Source organism: Vombatus ursinus, unplaced genomic scaffold (genome assembly GCF_900497805.2).
Source record: "Vombatus ursinus unplaced genomic scaffold, bare-nosed wombat genome assembly UNPS02014779.1, whole genome shotgun sequence".
In the NCBI taxonomy this organism is placed as follows: domain Eukaryota; kingdom Metazoa; phylum Chordata; class Mammalia; order Diprotodontia; family Vombatidae; genus Vombatus; species Vombatus ursinus.
The window spans coordinates 8,954,674-8,974,734 of record NW_020954557.1 but is presented as its reverse complement, the minus strand read 5'-3'; the positions used below and the strand labels follow the sequence as shown (position 1 = coordinate 8,974,734).

Sequence of the window (20,061 nt, the reverse complement as noted above, 5' to 3'; positions counted from 1 at the left end):
CTGCCCATTTCTGCTGTTGATATTTTTCTTCTTACTGTTGGGTATAGTATCTCTCTACAAGAATATAGAATGATAAGATATAAAGGCAGTTTTTTCCCCTTCTCTTTTTAACGGATGATTCAAAGATTAACAGGACAGTTTATAGAGGTAGATAAGGCGTGGATAAACATGTGATATGCACAAACAGCAGTAATAGATTCTGTGAGGAGATGAGGGAAACAACCCTTATGGAGGTGCAGCCAGGTACCTCATCCTGCAGATGCTACAGCTACAGCTTCTGAAGACCCAGAAAAGAAAGTCCTTTACGTGGATGTCCTTGGCACTGTCAAATGGTTCAGCATCAAAACTTAGAGGATTTTATCAGTGGAAGTGACATTAAAGAAGAGGCATTATCATCTGTTTTGTTAGTGTGCTATGAAGACCATGGGGCCTTTCTATCTGACTTGCTGTTGAAACTTTCCATGTGTTGAATCACCCATCAGAATGTGAGCTCCTTGAGATCAAGGACTGTCTTTTCTAATTGTATCCACCTGCACTTAGCACAGTGCTTTGCACATAGTAAACAATAAATGCTTTATTTCATTCAAGGGCAGAGAAATATCAAAAGAAGGCAGAATAACTTAGTGGAAAGAGCAATGGATTCAAGTCCCATCTCAGCCACTTAAAAGTTATATGACCATGGGCAAAAGTCATTTCACCTCTTTAGCACATGGTATGTTTATAACATTTGAAGGGTCTGGCTTGGCCAGATCATAGAGGGTCTGGAGGGGAGGGGAGGCTGGAAAGTTAGATGAGGTAGATTGAAGCTGAATTTTGGAGGATTTTCATCTGTCAGACTGATGAATTTGGCCTAGATTAGGTAGGTAGTTCAGAACTTTTGAAGGTGGGACATGGTTGAGTTGTTTGGTATTACTTTAGACTGCTATAGGACTTCATGCTTTGCTTGCCTGGCAATATGATCACTTAGTTTGGGTATGTTGCCTCTCTCCTTGAGCAGGGATGGGGGAATGAAGGAGTGGAGGGTTATCAGAATTCAGAAATTAAATGGCCACTGAAGTATTTTTGTCATCTCTCCAAATACATAGAACTCTCTCAGAGAGGCACAACTAATACTGTTTTGTTGAAAACAGAACAAGTGTTTCCAGGCCGAGTGCATCTAGTGGGTGGACCGACTTCAGCAGCCCAGGGTCATGTCCCCACGGCCCACTGCCTGGGTTTGGCCAACTGAGAAGCAAAGTGATTGGCTATGGTGGGAGCTGACCCCCACCCCCCTTTAAACCCTGCCAAACCTGGCGCTTGGAACTGAAGGATTCATAGCTCAGGGCTTGCTTCTGAGAAGCTGGCTGCCTGCAAATATAGGTGTGCACTCACCCTGGACAAGAGTTTGTTTTTTTGTTCTTTACTGTGGTTATTTCCTGTTGCCCTTTGATGGCCCCTACAGTACAAATGAGACCATCCTTCCTTGTCTCTAGGCCAGTGACAGAACATGCACTTTTGTAGGGTTTTGGTCAGTGGAAAGAACATTCTAGGAGGGAAAACATAAAACACGGGGGTGACTTAAGTGACATTCACTTGATTTCCTGTGGATCTTAGCACAGGATGGATGCAGACCACAAAGGCTGAACCCTTTCATGCATCAAGCAAGAAGACAAACAAGGGGCTTCTTTTTATCACTAAGTGTCTAAGGGTTGAAGTCCCGCAGGAAAACAATTAGTTGGTTGAGAAAATTATATTTCACATTATATTCACAAAATCTGTCAACTGTCTGGACCAAGTATTAAAAAAAAGGTTTTTGCTTTGCTAGTGTTCGACAGTTTATTTTTAAGCAGTTTAATTGAGCAAGTTTTTATTAAGTACCTACTGTACTAGCTGCTGTGATGGGGGGAAAAAGGAAGATGGAGTGCTTTGGAGGTGCTGACTGAAAGACATGACTCTAGAAAACAAGTTCAGGGGGCCCCTCCATAGAAGCAATGTAGTGGAGTTCAAAGAGCACTGGGCCTGCAGTTGAGGAGACCTGGTTTCTCCATTCAATACCACATGACCTTGGCCAAGTCTCATTCCTTCTCTGAGTCTCATTTTCCTACTCTGTAAAAGGATGAGGTTAAACTATTTTAAAGCACCTGGGATCTAGGAACTTAAAATTTTTTTTATAACTATTTCAATCTAATTGGTTTCCTTCATGATTAATAAAATATTTTATATTTTATTTTATGAATTTAAAAACATTATTCTGAGGAGCCCATAGGTTTCACCAGACTAACAAGGGGGGAGAGAGTGTGACATACACAAAAGATTAAGAACCCCTGCTCTGAGGTCCTCTTGGACTATAAATCTGTGATTTTGAGCACTTAAATAATTTATGATCTCACTGGGGAGATCCTATATATAAACAGAACAGTGAGCAATGTATTATCTTTGCACATTATAGGAGTTTAATAATTGGTTGTTGAATGAATGGGATCAAATCTATTGAAGGTTGGAGAAAATAAAATAGTCATGGTGCTGAGTAGCCTACTCTGAGAGAGAGGAGAAACAAACTCAGCTTTTGATGATGGGTTTTTTGTTTTTGTTTTTTGTTTTTTGTTTTCTTAGGCAATTGGGGTTAAGTGACTTGCCCAGGGTCACACAGCTAGTAAGCGTCAAGTGTTTGGTCTGAGGCCGGATTTGAACTCAGGTCCTCCTGACTTAAGGGCCAGTGCTCTACCCACTACACCACCTAGCTGCCCCCTGATGATAGGTTTTGGATTGGGTTGGACAGATGGCATCGGTATTTTAGAAAATGCTTTTTGTGACCACTAATGTCAAGGAAGAAAAGCCAAAGGAAAGCTTTATACTATAATGCTGAAGTGTGGGCTGATACAGCCGTCAACCACTAACAAATTAGTCAATGATACTTCTGTTAACACTTCTGTTCGCAGCTTATTGGTTTGTCTATTTAAAGCACAGCCAGGATTATTAAAAGATAATATTAATAGCTAACACTTATGTAGTACTTTAAGGTTTGCAAAATGCTTTACATATATAATCTCATTTAATTACATAATTACATATTACATAATAATAGTGTTATCAGTCCAGCACTGCCAGTGATAAACCATTTGTGGTCCCTATGGTAAATTGCAGGTGAAATTGTATGGGGAGTTTTGTTGTTGTTGTTGTTGTTTTTAATTGAGGAGGGAGTCTTAATAGCGTTCCCAAGAGGCCAGTGAACCACACCCTTCAATTGGGATCAGAAGTATCAGCTTCCATTCATTTGCTGATTTCTAACAGTAGGGTGCTGGAAACAGTAGCTCTTCCAACAACATCCATTACGTGTTACACAACAAAGCAGGTGGTGAATTTTAGCTTTTTAATCCCTCTTACCAATGGGAAGTAAGGATCAAAATGCTCAGCTGTAGGTTAGAGTTGGAAAAAGTAGGAAACAGAAAAAAATTAACTATGAGGCCCCATGGAGGCTGGGGCAGCAAGAGAGCTGAACTTTAGTCCTTTCTGACTCTAGCATACTGTGACCTCTGTTAAGTCCCTTAACTGCTTTGGACACGTGTCCATCCCCACAAAATGAAGGGGTTAAATGAGATCTCAAGGGTCTTGTCCATCTCTGGCATTCTGTCTGCTTTGAGTGTTAAGATGGTAAAGTGAGCAAGCAGAGCTAAGAAAAGAATTCAGAAGCCACAATGGTCATACGTTGTTTTCTGCTCAGCTCTATCCTTGCTTCTCTTCTAGTTGCATTTGTTCATCAACACAGACTTTGTAGTTCTCACAGTACAGTATCCCCTAGCCGGGAGTGTGCAGGTAAATATTTAACAACTGGATTTTTTTGGGGGGGAGAGTGTATACGTGATGAACTTTTAGTTTTAATCTGCATCATTAATATTTTTCTACCACTTTCTTAAGTCTAGATAATCAAGAAAACAAAAAATCAAGGTCTGATTCGCAATGTTTGCTAATTTTTGAGGTGTGAATACATTAAAAATTTTAACAATTGACAAACCTGGTCCAAGCTAGGTCCAGCACATCCCTGTTTCCAGCCCAACTAATTGTGGAGATGAATAAAGCTTTAAAATGTACCAGGTCAATTTAACAAGTATTTATTAGGTACCTACTATGTGCTAGGCACTGTGCTAATCCTTGGGTCTACAAAGGGAAAAGCCTTCCCTGTCCTAAAGGAGCTCAGAGTGTAGTGATGGGGACGAACAAACAACTATGTACAAACAATGCCTCCCCCCCCCCTTTCACACACACACACACACACACACACACACACACACACGAAAAAATTGGAGATAATTTCAGAAGCAAGGCACTAAGATTTAAGAAGATGGGAAAGATTTCTTGCAGAAGAGAGGACTTTAGCTGGAGTGAGAGAAAGATAAGGGAAGTCAGGAGCTGGAGATGAGGAGAGAGGGAGAGAATTCTAGGCATGAGGAACAGACAATGCAAATGAGAGATGGAATTTCTTGTTTGAGGAGCAGCAAGGAGGTCAGTGTTACTAGATTACAGAGTGCATTGGGGGAAGGAGTAAATTGTAAGAAGACTGGAAAAGTTGGGATGGGCCAAATTGTGAAGGGCTTTAAAAACCAAACAAGATTTTACATTTGATCCTGGGGAAATAGGGAGACACTAGAATTGATTATATGAAGGGTAGTGTTTGTGACATAGTCAGACCTGCACTTTAGAGAGATCATTTTGATAGCTGAGTGGATGGACTGGAATGGGTAGAAATTTGAGGTAGAGAAGACAGCCAGAAGGCTATTTCAGTAGTCCAGATGTGAAATGATGAGGGCCTGTATCAGGGTGGTGGCAGTGTCAGAGTAGAGAAGAGTTGTACCAATATTAGTGTGTTGCTTTGGATAGAATAGAATTGTACTTAATTATAACATCTTTTTGATGAGCTTGTCAATTTTCAGTAATTTTTGTTATGATAATAATATAGTAATTGAGATCTAGATTTGATAATTATTAATCTGGAAAATGTGAAGTGGAAACCATGTCCGTTTTTTTTTCTTGATAGCAAGAGGCAAAGATGAATAATTTTGGAATATGGGTTAGGGCAAAAGAGGGACATGACCTGTGGTGATATGAGCCAGTATGTGGTGAGCAAGTCTTCCTGTGCAAATTATAGCATATGCTTGCAATAATTTTCAAGCCAAGAGCTCTAGAAGTTGGATTGGAGCCATGTTTGGACATCTAATGTAAAAAGCTCAGACATGCCAAGGTTGAAAAAGCCTTATTTTGTCTTAAACTTTTTTTTATTTCTTTGATGAAAGGACTGTCAAAGGACTAAATGAACATGAAGTAATAAGTCAGACTTTTGATGGTGGTAGAAAGTTAGTCAGATGGAGACCAGTAGAAACAAGCCTTATGAACCAAGGAGATTCTTGAGGGGTTGTTTTTCAGAAGATGCGCTATGGGGGAGTGAAGTGAATCCTGGATTTGAAGTACTCAATTCTAATCCTGGCCCTGCCACTCATCAATGCCATCTACTCCTTCCTGGACCTTAGTTCCTTCATTTGAAAGATGAAAGATTTGAACTAGATGATCTCTGTTAAGTCTTTTCCAACTGCCATTCCATGGTTAGGGGATCAATATCTTGTTACTTGGTCATGGCAGAAATAGGCAATCCAAATAGCGTTACAGAGAAAAGCATGGGCTCTGCAGTTAAAGGACCTGGGATTTACTACTTGTGTGATCTTGAGCCTCCATTTCCTCCTTTGTAAAAGGAGGGGTAGGTAACTTTATCTTACCTTCAGTTACCTCTAAGGTTGTCTAAATATATGCTTCTGGGTATGCATTACTTCTTTGGGAACTTTTATCTTCAAAAAGGTATATTCATGATGATGATAATTTTAATCATAATTCACATTTATATATTTCAAGGTCACAAAACACATTATTTCATTTGATCCTCAAAACAACTCTATGCAAGGTAGTTCCAAACAGCCTTATTACCTGTGTAATAGGGGACTGAGGGCCAGATAAGTTACTTGCCCCAGGTCTCCAAGTGGTAACTGGGACTTGGGCCTTGATTCCAGGTTTTCTGACTGGTGATCCAGTGTTCTATCCAGTGTAGCACATTCTTCCTCTCATGGAGCTGCTTGAAATCTACCATTAAAACAAACTGTGTCTGAGTTCTTGCATATGTAGTATTCAGCAACAAACACAAGCATGTTACAGTGTTAAAAGGGTGGGATTTGGAGTAAGAGGGCTTGGATTCAAATCTCATCTCTTCTTCTTAATGGATGTATGACTTTAGGCAGAACACTTAGCCTTTCTTCTTGTTCTCATCAAAGTACGGGGTTTGAGGTACCTGACCTTGAAGGCCCCTTCTGGCTGTCTATCTTTGATAGGATGTGAAACACTTTTTATGTGTGAGACATACAGTTATACTTGATTATTCTCTAATGCCTTTATATGTTTTGTTTCCCCTTTCCTCCTCTATCCTTGCCCGCAATATAGAGGGGCCTGTAAAGCATAGGTTTTCTTATCCTTTTCATATATACTCCTCAGGACTCACTATAGTACTCAGCATACAGTAGGCATTTAATAAATACTTATTGCTTGGTATCTTGAGCTTAAAAAATAAAGAAGGCATAATGAAAATCAGTAAGGTTTGAAAGAAACTGAGTGTGAAATGTCTCATTTCTGCTCTCACCTTGTTTGTGGTTAATTGCAATCTTTTTCTTGGGAAGAGGGGTGACAGGGGAATGCCTTTTATGTGGGTGGGCATAATCTTTTAGCTTGGTAACATGGGGAGCAAAAGAAGATAGAGATATGCAGGAGAAAGAAGGATTGACACTGGTCAGTATGAGGAAGAATAATGCAAATTGTGTGATCCTATTTTTATAAAGGAGGAAATTGAAATACTGAATGTTTTGGTCACTGATTCCAAAGATCTTGACTCCTATTTTTGTACACTACTATATGAACCTGAAGGGGACTTAACATGAAGAAGAGGGATTTAATCTCTTTGACACGATGTGAAAGAGACAATGTCTCATAAATGTCTCACAATGTCTCACTTCCTAATTGCTGATTGGAGAGATAAAGGTGTGTGGGGGGGGTTTTAAGAGGTACTGGGGTGCCTTGCTGAATGACGGAATAGAACTAACACTGCCTCACAGAAGAAAGCCGGAATTCTAATCACATTTCATTGTGAAGGTGTAAGTAAATAGATTTTTTTGCTAATAGTTATAAGTAAAGTTGTTATTGTTAAGTAATTTTTCAGTCATGTCTGACATTCTGTAACCTCACTTGGGGTTTTCTTGGCAGAGATACTGTAGTGATTTGCCATTTCCTTCTCCAGTTCATTTTACAGATGAGAAAGTGGGGCAAATAGGGTTAAATGACTTGTCCAGGGACACATAACTAGTCTGTGTCTGAGGCGAGATTTGAACTCACAAAGATGAGTCTTCCTGACTCCAAACCCAGCTCTCTATCCACTGTGCCAATTTTAAGGAGGGTTTGATAGCTAGAATATCAATTTGGAAACAGTGCTGGGGCTCATACTTAATTGATGGTGTGGAACCTTTTGGTTGAGAGTGATGTCTTATTTAAAGATGTCACGTAAGTGGCTGCTGGTTCAGCGGAACTGAAGAAGAAGGGATCATATCATTTCCAATTCCCTCCCACCTTTCGGATAGCATAATTAGACTATTTCACAAAGTCAGATGAACAAGTTATTCTACCAAGTCACCCAAGGTGATGTTCCTCCTAACAATGTAACCAGTGACTACTGGATTAGTTGCATTTGATAGGTCAGGATAGAACTTCTCATTTTCATAGATAGCTCTCTTTCTATAGTGTGATTTGAAAGATCCTGACAGACTTACATACCTCTTCACTGGTTCCTGAATTTCCTTATCGTTGTTGTCACTCCTTTGGTTTAAAGCTATTATTAATATACTAGTATTGCCACCTTGGAGGGTTAACATAACTTTCATCATCACTTACAGCACCTAAGCACCTAGGAGAATCTTGAAGAATCAGTGATTGGTATACATAAATTTTGATTGAGGGAGTAGGTCAGGAAGCTTTGGAGAATAGAGAACAGATCTAGGTAGAGTCCTGCTGTAAAGGCTCAAAGAAAGCCTTAAGGTGTAAACTGAAGGCACTATATAGCCACTGGCATAGAAAAATAAATGCAGAATCCCTGAGAAACAAACTTTCCTCCACAAAAGATATTGATTAGCCCCATTGAGTGATAAAAGTGATGTTAGTTAGTAGGTAGATCCATAAATGGTATAAGAATCTGATACACTGATCTACTCCCCTGTGAGAGTTTTGAGCCTCCTTGTTTGCAATCAGTAGAGTATTCTGAGGCTTTGAATCAGCATTTTTTTTTTGCCTTTTTTGGTAAGGCAATTGGGGTCAAAGAACTTGCCCAGGGTCACACAGCTAGTAAGTGTCATGTGTCTGAGGTCACATTAGAACTCAGGTCCTCTTGACTCCAAGGCCAGAGCTCTAATCACTGCACCACCTAGCTGCCCCTGAATCAGTATTTTTAATGTATCCATGACAGCCTCCAAACACATAAGCAAAGTGTTTGTTCAGCTCTGAGACAAAATAGTTTAGATCAAAACATTATTCTTATTTAACTTCAAATGAGACTTGACTTGGTAGTGACCCTGAGTATCCATATTTAGTGCACATTGACTCCTGGCCCCAACCTTTAATTAGCTTCCTTTATTATGGTTCTGAATATGTCAATGTGTGGCTCTTGAATAAATGGTTTTGCAAACATTTTCTTCCTTGACAAATGTAGTTTGCATTGACTTCATAGCCAACACTCTTTGAAAGCTTGACAGCTTTCCTTTTTTTCTAAACAGGTACCCATGTAACAGAAGAGCTCCTGTTGTAAAAGCTGGTGACTGAATGCTTAAAAGTTTTAATTCAGGGATTATGAACACAAAGATGTTTTTACATCATATGTACTTTGACAACCTATTCACTTTTGTTGTTGCTATTCAGCATCACAGTGAGGTTCTATGATAAAGGGGAATTAGGATACAAGAGATAGGGAGCAATCTGCAGTAGTTTCATGACCATATTTCGACTACTCTCTCTTCTTGTGCAATCAGCTACAATCTGAAAAAGTGCTCCTCTTTCTGATTAGTGTAGTTAGTTAGCACACTGTTCTAATGAGGCCCAAGTCATGGGCTTAATCCTGTTGAGACCAGATAGCGTCATTTTGTTGTGTATTCATAAATTGAATTTGTTAATCTGTATAATCTGTAATCTGGAAAATCTGTGTCACTGGTCCCAAGAAGAACTGGGCAACAGAGTGTGGACTGACCAGTATAAAATATAGTATCACTAATGGAAAAATAACTCAGAAAACATTCATTTCCAATAGTTGCACATCATCTTCCTGTATAAAGAAAAGCAAATCCGTATAGGAAGTCCCCAACTTTGAAAGAGACGAAATTCCATTTGTGTAGTTGTTTAGATCTCAAAACATATTTTCCCTTGAAGACAGCATTGTTAATGGTGGTTAGGCTCTCAGGTCAACCCTTGAGAGTCTATTTACCTTGTAATGTAGCTGAAACTTTTGAACATGGTTATCTGGCATCGTACCTTCCAATAGCCTCAAGTATACAAAGTGACTTCAAGTTCAGAAGTAAACAAACATAGATCTTTGGTGAAGAAGCAGTCCCAACCACACAATAAGACCAAAAGACCTGAAGATTATACTCAGAATTGTGACTGCTTAATTCGCTTATCAGAAAGAAGAGTGTCCTCATAGCTTGGCAACAGTCAGTTATTTTACAAGAAACTGAGAAGTAACCTAACACAGAAAAAGCAAGGAAAAAGAAAGGCAGGTCTGTGGGGTAAATGGGGAGGAGGATAGGCAGAGAGCATATAGTTTCCTGGGCCTACTAGTAGTTTTTAGGATCATCATTATAACATACTGAGCCTCCAGAACCTGGAGCTAATTGATCTTGGCAGACTAACTGCAGCTCCAGATTTATAGAACAGCTACATATGTGGAGATTATCCTCTTGCTTTAAACTGCTAGGGAGTGCTAAATTTAGTGCCCCAGCTATAGTAAGCAGTTAGCTCATCCCATACAAGGGCTACTTTTTCTATTTTCTCCCCTCAAAACACATGTTTTGTTTTTACCATAACTGTCTAGTTCTACCCAATACTTATGCTTTTAAGTCACTTGAAATCCTTTTAAAAGTAGGAATATAAAGTACAAACAAATAATTGTAGACCTTCAATTATCCAAATTTCTGGATAATTGAAAGAGAATATAATTATAGTAAAAGAAAAAGCATGGGGGGGGAACAACACAAGAGGAACTTATTTCTTGAACTAAACTCAAGTAGAAATTTACCACCTGGTTCCTTTTATTGGGATTTTTGGTAATATAGTAGACATTTTAAAGTATAGTTTGGAAAAAAATATAAAAAAAAATTTAGAAGTAGGAATATAAAGCACAAACAAATAACAGTAGACCTTCGATTTTCCAAATTTCTGGAAAATTCAAAGAGAATATAATTATGGTAAAAGAAAAAAGATGGGAGAAGGGGGACAACCCAAGAGGAATTTATTTCTGGAACTAAACTCAAGGAGAAATTTACCACCTGGTTCCTTTTATTGGGGTTTTTGGCAATGTAGTGGACATTTTAAAGTATAGTTTTGAAAAAATTATTTTAAAAAATTTAGAGGTAGAAATATAAAGTACAAACAAAGAATAGTAGACCTTCAATTATCCAAATTTCTGGATAATTCAAAGAGTATAATTATGATAAAAGAAAAAGGATGGGGGTGGGGATGGGGACAACCCAAGAGGAACTTATTTCTAGAACTAAGCTCAAGGAGAAATTTACCACCTGGTTCCTCATATAGGGCTTTTTGGTAATGTAGTGGACATCTTTAAGTACAATTTTGAAAAAAATTATAAAGTGTTATTTGAATGTATGCTTCTTATATAAATACTCCCTTAAGGCTGAAGGCAGAACATTAAATTAGTGCTCAGTGAGGAATTTCTGTAGGGGGCTGGGTTGATTTGGTCATGGTAATTTTTTTTCTTTCTGGTGTTCTAACTTAATTAAGGTTATGGCTTAGAGAATCTAGAACAGTGGTTCTCAGACTTGTTGGTGTCAGGACCTCTTTACCCTCTTAAAATTTTTTGAGAACCTTAAAGAGCTTTTATTTATGCAGGTTATAGCTACCAATATTTTCTCTTATTAGAAATTCAAACTCAAATAATTTTTTAAAAAGATTTATTAATTCATTTTAAAATAGCAAAAAGACTATTACATGTTAACATAAATAGCATAATTTTATGAAAAATAACAATATTTTCCAAAACAAAATTTAGTGAGAAGAGTGGTATTGTTTTACATATTTTTGTGAATCTCTTTAATGTTTGGCTTAATAAAAGACAGCTGAATTCTCATATCTACTTCTGCACGCAATCTGTTGCAATCTGTTATTTTGGTGAAAGTATATAAGATAATCTGGCCTCACAGATATTTGGTTTGGAAAGGGAGCAGCAGTATTTATTAGGCAAATAACATCTTATTATTTTGGTAAAAATAGTTTTGACTTTGTAGATCCCTTAAAAGGGTTTCAGGGACCCCCAGAAGTCCTCAGAACAAACTTTGAAAACCTCTGATCTAGAAGAATAAGTGTGCCCGTTAGATTATCTCTTTCAGTTATCAGATGGATAAAACAAGCTTTTGTCAGGTGATGGATTTCACTCTTTTAATGACTTAATTTCCTAGCAGTTCCCTCCCTTTAGTGTAGATATTCTTAGTTGCTGGTTAAAATGAGAACCAAATGCTTTAGATGCTAGGCATGAGTAAACAGGGTTGTCATTTGGTTGTGAAATTTTAAAAGTATAGCTAGTATTCTTGCCCACAGAGAGGGGGAACATATTTCAGCACGGATACAGGCAGAATAAGGGGGTGAGGAGGGGACCTTTTAGGTTTAATTTGTGTTTTCTTACCAAAAAAGCTTTGAATCCTTTTAAATCCTTACATTATACTTGATTGAGTACTCCAAACCCACAACATAAAAAAGAATCTAGAAAAATAAGAATAAGCATTACCAACAGATCACTAGGTCCACAAAGTAACCTCAGTACCATCCATGAGAAGCACCTGATTCTAAGTACATCCTGCTTGGCTCATGCAGACTGTCTTGAGTCAGCTCACTATTGTGACCCAGGGTGGAGTTACTATGTACAGTTCTGTTTGTTTAAATATTTAAAACATCTTCCAAGTACAACAATTTTCCTTTTGGGTATAAATGCTGCTGAATAATAACTGACATTTGAATAGCACTAGCAAGTATGCAAAGCACTGAACTGACATCTCCTTTGAACCTCACAAAACCTCTATGTGGGAGGTACCATAGGCTAGTGAGAGCCAAAGGCATAATTCACATTCAGATCTTCCTGATCCCAAGTCCAACACTCTACATCAACTGAGCCATACTGCTTCTCTCCTAGTCAGAGATTATAAAACTGTCAGTATCTTAAAGGAGGATCTTTGTCTTCTTTTTTGCTGTAGCAGACTAAAATGCATGTCTCCAATCATAATGAAAGCTGTACTGAATTGTTTAAATGAAAATTAAAAGAGAGGGTACTAGAGCATAGCACTGTTTGGCACCATTTATAAGTGGGGTTTCCATCAATCATATGATCTATCTTCACAAGTTTGATCTAGTATTGTTTGACAGTTTTCAAAGAAGCATTAATAAGTAGCCTATGACCTATAGTGAGGTTGTACAGTTTGGTCCAGAGCTCACAGATTTAGGAACCTAGGAAGTCATTCAGACTATCCCCTCATTTTATAGATTAGGAAACTGAGGCGCAAAGAAGACAAGTGATTTGCCCAAGCTCACACAGGTAGTGAGTGGCAAAGTGGGAATTTGAACCTCCAAATCCAACATTTTCCACACTGTTTCCTTTCCTTCTTTCTTGTGTATAGAATGAATCTCATATTGTGCAAATAGTTCTTGACTGTTTTCTCAATGAAAACAGAAAATGATCATATAAATGATCAGTCATGGAATGGCTATGCCCAAAACCCGAGTGGTCTTCAATGAAGATAACAATTAGGAAATTGCAATTCTGCAATTTGAGAAAGGGGAAGGGAAAGTTAGCATAGTATATTAAAGGGATGACCAACAAATTACTTAGTCTTTAATTAGAGGAAAAGTTAACCTTTTTAAAGATAATGTAGGCCACATTTCTGTCTATCCTATGAGAAAGTACATTTTAAACTTTTTTTAAAAAAAAGGCAAATTGTCAAGGATTGGAATACACTGCATAAGACAGATTCTGTATTGTTCTATAAATCTGCTGGCAAGGTATCTCTACGGGTATTTAAAAAAAGTTATCAGTTATCGGTCAGTTGTTTTGGGTTGCTTAGAGTTACTGACTTCCACTTGGAAGGGCTCTGGGATCTACAGAACATGGAGGAACCATCTCAGGACTGTAGAATTGAGATAAAATTTCTCAGTAAAGGCAATTGTTGTAGTTGTTCTTGCAAAAGTGCTATCTTTGGCAACAGTTGGATACGAAGACTCATGCCTCCCACCTTACAGAGTTGTGAGGAAAGTGTTATTATTAACCACATATCAAGTTCTGTATTCATTATTGTCTATCATAGTTAATCCCAAGTTGCCCAGTAGGATTTATTTCCATCTCATTTTCTTAAGAAAGGAATTACTAAGTGCAGATCTTTTAATAAATAAGTCTTTGGACAATGTCAGGTAAATTTCACTTTGGGTGTTGTCTTGATAACTTTTCTAGGTTTTTTGTTTCTTGGCAGACTTTATTAATGCTGAATTCTTAGGGTACCCCTCACCCTGGTAAAGGGCCAGTCAAACTTACTTATTTTTATGCTTTTACATAGTTTTGAAGAAAACTCTCAAAAAGTGATTTGAACAGCAGTGTCAGTTACTTAGATCTGACAAGATTACTGAAATTAGAAAGACTGCCATAATCCTCTTTCCATAATCTTTCCAATTATGGATGTGATTGAACTCATAATAATTAATAAATTAAGGGGAAATGATCACTTCATTATGGGTATTTCAGTTGGATATTTCAGAGGAGGTAAGCCACAAGAGGCAATTAAATAGTTTACAATGCTGGTCTCTTGGACTTGTGACAATAAACAAATTTTATCAGATAGCTTCTTTTTTTTTTAAAGCAGTTTTTCATGGAGAGATTATATGTGGGAATGTAGTCTTTCTGATCCAAATATTCTATGGATTAAAGCTTAGTGGAAACATAGTAATCCAGTGTTCAAGTTTCCCCTCGCATTTGACTTGAATATTTAGATAATATGTTATATATGTATTATATGCTACATATTGACTTAGAAAACCACATATTAACATTATCTATGTTTTGTTGTATTTTGATTTATTTTGTTAAATCCCAATTACATTTTAATCTGAGTCCCCTGTACTTAGCAGTGTTGACAACTCTGATCAAGATCATCCTTAGGCTGGCGGTCAGATTGGTGCAGTAGAAAGAGCACTAGTCTCGTCATGCATTCCTTTTATAGATCTAATAGTTGGAAGACAGTATTGTGTAATAAAATGATTACCTAACTGGAAATCCAGGCTCCTAACTTCTAGCCTTGACTTTGCCATTAGCCAACAGAATGGCTGTGATTACTTCATATCTGTGGGCCTCAATTTCCTTATATTGAAGCAAGAGAGTTGTGTTAGATGATTACTTTCACCTCTAAAATCCTAGATTGTTATGGTGTCACAGAAGATGCATCCATTTGCTTTTGGCACCAGGGGATTATGTGTTTCTGTGATTACTGTATGACCAACATGCTAGGATCTGTCCAGCCCAGCTCATCTGGACTAGGAAGCAACATATCAGTCCAGCACCTTATAGTGGGGAAATTTATGAGCTTCTTTGTCTGTTCCATCTGAGGAAGGAGAGGGCTTGAAAAAGTGTTAGCAAGGGAGCCAGACTGATTATGGTCTACACTGGTTAGACCAAGGCGAGATGATAGACAGCCTGGAAGGCAGGAACATTAATTAGGAAGAAAATCAGCCACTGAGATAGGGTAATTGGCATTATTGGATTACAGGAGTATCACTAGATCAGATTCCAGAGATATGGGGCAGGATTACCAATTGACTGTGTCCTCAGGGGAAAACTATACAGAAGGAAAGATTTAGAATTTGGGCAGTAAGCTCATAGGTTTGAGTTCTTTATAGAGAACATGAGTATAAAACATTGGCCCTGGACCTTTGTCAGTTTGTCTTGAAGTATTTGAAATTTTGTGGGTTTTTTTGTCAGTATTCATATCTTGTGAGGATTTGGTGAGTAAGGAAAAAAAATTTATGAAGTTGAGTCATGTGTATTGGTATTGTCTGCACAATGACCTATCTAGTAAATTATTAATCATTGCCCTTAGTTTCTGGTAAGGAAGTTGCCATATTCTGAATGAGGTGATGCTTCTAGTTAGTCTTTAGTGTTAACCATAGAGAGGTCACAATCCTAATGGCCAAGGATACAAAAATAGAGAGAAAATTTCAAGCTCTGCACAAGTTATAGTATTCTCTCTCACATTTACTTACCTCTGAACTATCTCATTCTTGCACCTGCCAAAAAAAGAAAAAAAGGACACTCTGAGTGTTCTATTTGTTGTCCGGATGTCTATCTACCTACCCAGGCAGGAGTGCAGAGTAATGGGTGCATTTGATGAGGAGCATCATACCTATATGCAAGTGTGCAGTCATTTATTCTTATATATATTCTTATAAATAAATATATTTATTCATTATATGCAAAGCTGACCGTTTAAAAGAAGGAGCCTTTCATTTCCATTGTATGAAACATCTAGCTCTTTCTTCAAGCCAATACTCCTCAAATGTCCTAATGAGGAATTTTGGGATTTGTCTCCATTTGAGGCCACTTGATGCTTAAATGGCTCCTCGTGGGGGAGAGTATGCTTTGGGCAAACTCAGTTGCCAGGAATTCAAAAGGAAAAAAATTAAACAACCGCAATCATGTTATTTTGGTCTGTACTTCTGACCTTTTAGCCTATTGTGGTATCTGAAGCATGTTTTTCCTTTCTTTACAGAATGCAATGAACCTACCTCCTGACAAAGCCAGATTGCTTCGCCAATATGACAACGAGAAGAAATGGGAACTGATCTGTGATCAGGTAAGGAACAGTTCAGTGTTTTTGTGTCAGGAAGAAAAGAGAAGAAAAAGGGAAAAGCCAGATATCTTCATTGAATACATCATTGATACATCAAAGGAAGCGTGAATTCTTGTGTGTTACGACTTTTTGTCCTTTCAATGTGCTTGACTTGTGAAAAGCTAAAAAATAACATTTCTTTCCTGCCTGGCTTTGGTTCTTCCTTTATCATGGAAACTTTTCTAGATGTTTTTACTTGTTATTTACTTCCTGGGTAACCTGAGCTAGTGGTTATGTCAGCTTTTGAGTAACCACTCTGTTATTAAGTTTCCTCATGTGTGAAATGAGAGCACTGGACAAGTTACTCTGAGGGCCCTTACTGTTCTTACAGTGAGTCTAATAGGGTAGTTGATGATGTGTGAATAGAGTGAGTCTTTACCATTGTTATTCCTTCATTGAGGAGGGTTTTCTCATTGAAAAACACAAAGTCAATTTTTGGTACTTGTTTGTATGATGGGTCAGTTGTTAAAAGCTTTCAGAGGGAAGTTTTCTGAAGGACATTGTCTTGTGCCATCAACCTACAGTGGAAAGAAACACTCTATATCTGTTTAGTTCTGTTACATGAAGCATACACATAAGTCATGCACGCTGCCTGAAAAATTCTCTGGGGAACGAAATGATAGCCCCTAAAAGCTCCTTAGATCAATTTCCTGTGGGTTTTTTTTTTTTTGCTTCTATGTGTGTGTGTGTGTGTGTGTGTGTGTGTGTATGAGCATGCAAGCATGAGAGAGAGAGAGAGAGAGAGCATGAGCAAGCAATAAGGGTAGGGTGATATGTAATAAAGAGAAAGTGTGTGTGTGTGTGTGTGTGTGTGTGTGTGTGTGTGTGTATCCTACACCCTGCCCCCCACTATATATCCCCATCTTAAAATCAGCTGAGCTGGTGCTTAGCCTGCAAAGGTAAAATATAAGCACTTTGAGGGCAGGGACTTCATTGTGTTTTGTTTGTTTCTGTATCACCAGTAGTTAGCACAATAAATGTTTGTTCAGTTGAATTTCCACAGTATATAATCCTGCTGCAATAGTGGCCTTGGAATCAGGAAGAATTAGGTTCAAGTACCATCTCTTACACATGGGCTGTGTGACCCAGGGAATGAAATTTGACCTCATTGCGTGACAGCTCTTTACACTGATGGAATCACAGATTCTGTCCAAAATAAAAACATGTTTCCTCAGCAAGAAACATATTTGTTATACACCCATTTTGTTGGAAAGGATGAAGAAATAGAAAAAAATGAATATGCATTCAATCCTTGCCTTTGAGAGACTTTATAATTAATCATCCAATCAGCAAGCATTTATTAAGCACCTACTATGCACCAGGCACTGTGCTGAGTTTTGAGGATGCAGACATACAGGTGATACACTCCCTGCCTTCAGGGATCTTCTATTCCATTGGGAAAGACAGCATTACACATATGTCATAGGCTGTATCAATGTTATTTGTGTTTTACGAATGAGCATCCTTTAAGCAGAAAAAAGCAGTCATAAAAATGGTAAGGGGAGTAATAGAAAGGTAACAGTGATTAAAAAAGGAAAGGTGAGGGCATTGAGGAGGAAGAGTTCAGTGAAAATGATTAAATTTGGTTCATTATTTAAATCATGGTACATCTAGCTCTTCATCTATTCTATTCCATCTCTGAATTCATATAGTACTTCGTGGCATTTATCTCATACAACCTTTGGATTGTAGTTAGGTGGTTATAGTGTTGAGTTAGATGATGCAGTGGATAGAGTACCGGACTTAGAGTCAGGAAGGCCTGAGTTCAAATAATTCCTTCGACACTTATTAGCTATGTGACCTTGACCAAGTCACTTAGCCAGTGTTTGCATCAGTTTCCTCATCTGTAAAATGGGGAAATAATAGCATCTACCACTGAGAATTATTGTGAGGATAAAATGAGATAGTATTTGTAAAACACTTTACAAACCTTAAGGTGCTAGCCATCATCATCATCATCATCAACATCATCATCATCATCATCATCATCATCATGCTTTGAATTATTTTTATTTCTCATCCAAAATTATAAGTCTTTTTGGAGAAGAGACCATCTTTCTCACCTTTATGGCCACCACAGACTAGCATGCAATACACACTCAGTAATTGAATTAAAGATGTTAATAAATGATGGCCATCGTACTAAGAGCTTGTACCATAATGCTACATTGGAGAAGATGCTGAGCCAACAGTTTTGTCCTTTATTTCTATATTGTCAGTTTCATGGATAGCTGAATTCCTCAGATTGACCCTATGACATGGTCAACCTCAGTGTTTACATATGAAAATTATTGTACCTTGTGTGAGTAGGTATTTAAATGGTTATTGTTGTTGTTTATTTGTTTTCAGTTGTGTCCGACTCTTCATTATTGCTTTTGGGGTTTCTTGGCAAAGATACTGGAGTGGTTTGCCATTTCCTTCTCCAGCTCATATTACAGATGAGGAACTGAGGCAAACAGGTCCAGGGTCACACAGCTAGTAAGTGTCTGAGGCTGGATTTGAACTTAGTCTTCCTGACTTCTCTCCATCCACTGTACCGCCTAGCTGCTATTTAAATGGTTACTGAATTGAATTAATGAGGGGCAAACAAAGCTAAAAAGCATGAACATACACATTCAGACCTGTAAAACTTTATAGAAAATGACACATTTTCTTATCTGTTCTCTTGGGAGAAAAACTAGACCATGCTTTTTTAACTTTAACATATGTCATTTTGATGAGGAACCCTATATTGATTCTCTTGTGTATTTGGTTTATTTATTTACTTGGCAGATAATGAAATTAAATTCAAATATAATTTGTAGAGTGCACATTACATGCAAGGTACACGTAAACAAAATATGACATTTTGTAAAGGATATGTAATTTTCAACAACACTAATCTGAGAGCAGAAGTGAATCCATGGTGTACCTACATTATTTGAGTGCTTAGAAAATGGGTAAATGAGTTGCAGTGAACCTGGCATACTTTTCTCTGAGCAGATATTGAGAAAGAAAGAAAGGAAGGAAGAAGAAAGGAAGAAAGAAAGAAAGGAAGGAAGGAAGAAAGACTCAATAGATATGGAATAGCAAAATCAAAGTTTTAATGCATTAATGATACATTATAAGACTAATAGTCATGTCCATGATTTCAAGTTAATATTTCTGATAATGAAGTTTCAGTAGAAATACTTTTCCCCCCTGTCCTTTTGATGCATAAAATAACTCTGCCTTCCTGCTTGTTGATGGTCCTCTGAGCTCTCATAATAGCCTAGTCATTTAAGGATCATAGATTTAGAGTTGGAAAGGAACATAAAAAACATCAAGTCTTACCCTATCCCCTTATTTTACAGATTATAAGAGGCTGAACTGAATTATGAAACCAGGTCTTTTAATGCCAAATCCTAACCATTCTCATAGTACATCATGCTGCCTGCTCTCTGAGATCTTACAGTTGAGTTGGAGAAAGTAAGACATAAACGTTAGAAAAAGTTTTTTGTGGAGGGGGTTGGAGAGGAGTGGACTTGAAATGTCATTAAGTTCTAATGAGGAAACTCTAATTGTGCAGATCAGTGAATGCTCTGCAAGTCATGGTATTTATAGTACAGTGGCCTTAGGGGTACTGAGAAATGGAGGGACTTTTCCAAGGTCCACATAGCCATTATATATTAGATGTCAGACCTAGCCTCTAACCTCTAAGATGTTTCTGACTTAGCACCACTGTCTTTCACACTCTGCTGCCTCTCTACTGTATAGGCAATTTATTTAACAATAAATGGTATTAACTGTCAATATGAGTGGTACATGTAATATAGCCAACATAGAAGGCTTATTAGATGAGGTTGGACTTGAGCCAATAGATTTGTATAGGCAGGTCAAGTGTGTGTGG

At 37.8% G+C, this 20,061-nt stretch overlaps 1 protein-coding gene across 4 annotated transcripts in view; it reads left to right on the top strand.

Annotated features, from left to right (window-relative positions):
• The window catches only part of LOC114045696 (formin-like protein 2), a 371,038-nt gene that overhangs the window by 195,946 nt on the left and 155,031 nt on the right, over positions 1–20,061 (top strand). For all 4 annotated transcript variants that reach the window (XM_027865802.1, XM_027865804.1, XM_027865803.1 and 1 more), the window contains exon 2: positions 16,074–16,157. In XM_027865802.1, the coding sequence (XP_027721603.1) occupies positions 16,074–16,157 (84 nt within the window). The remainder of the gene's footprint in view (positions 1–16,073; positions 16,158–20,061) is intronic.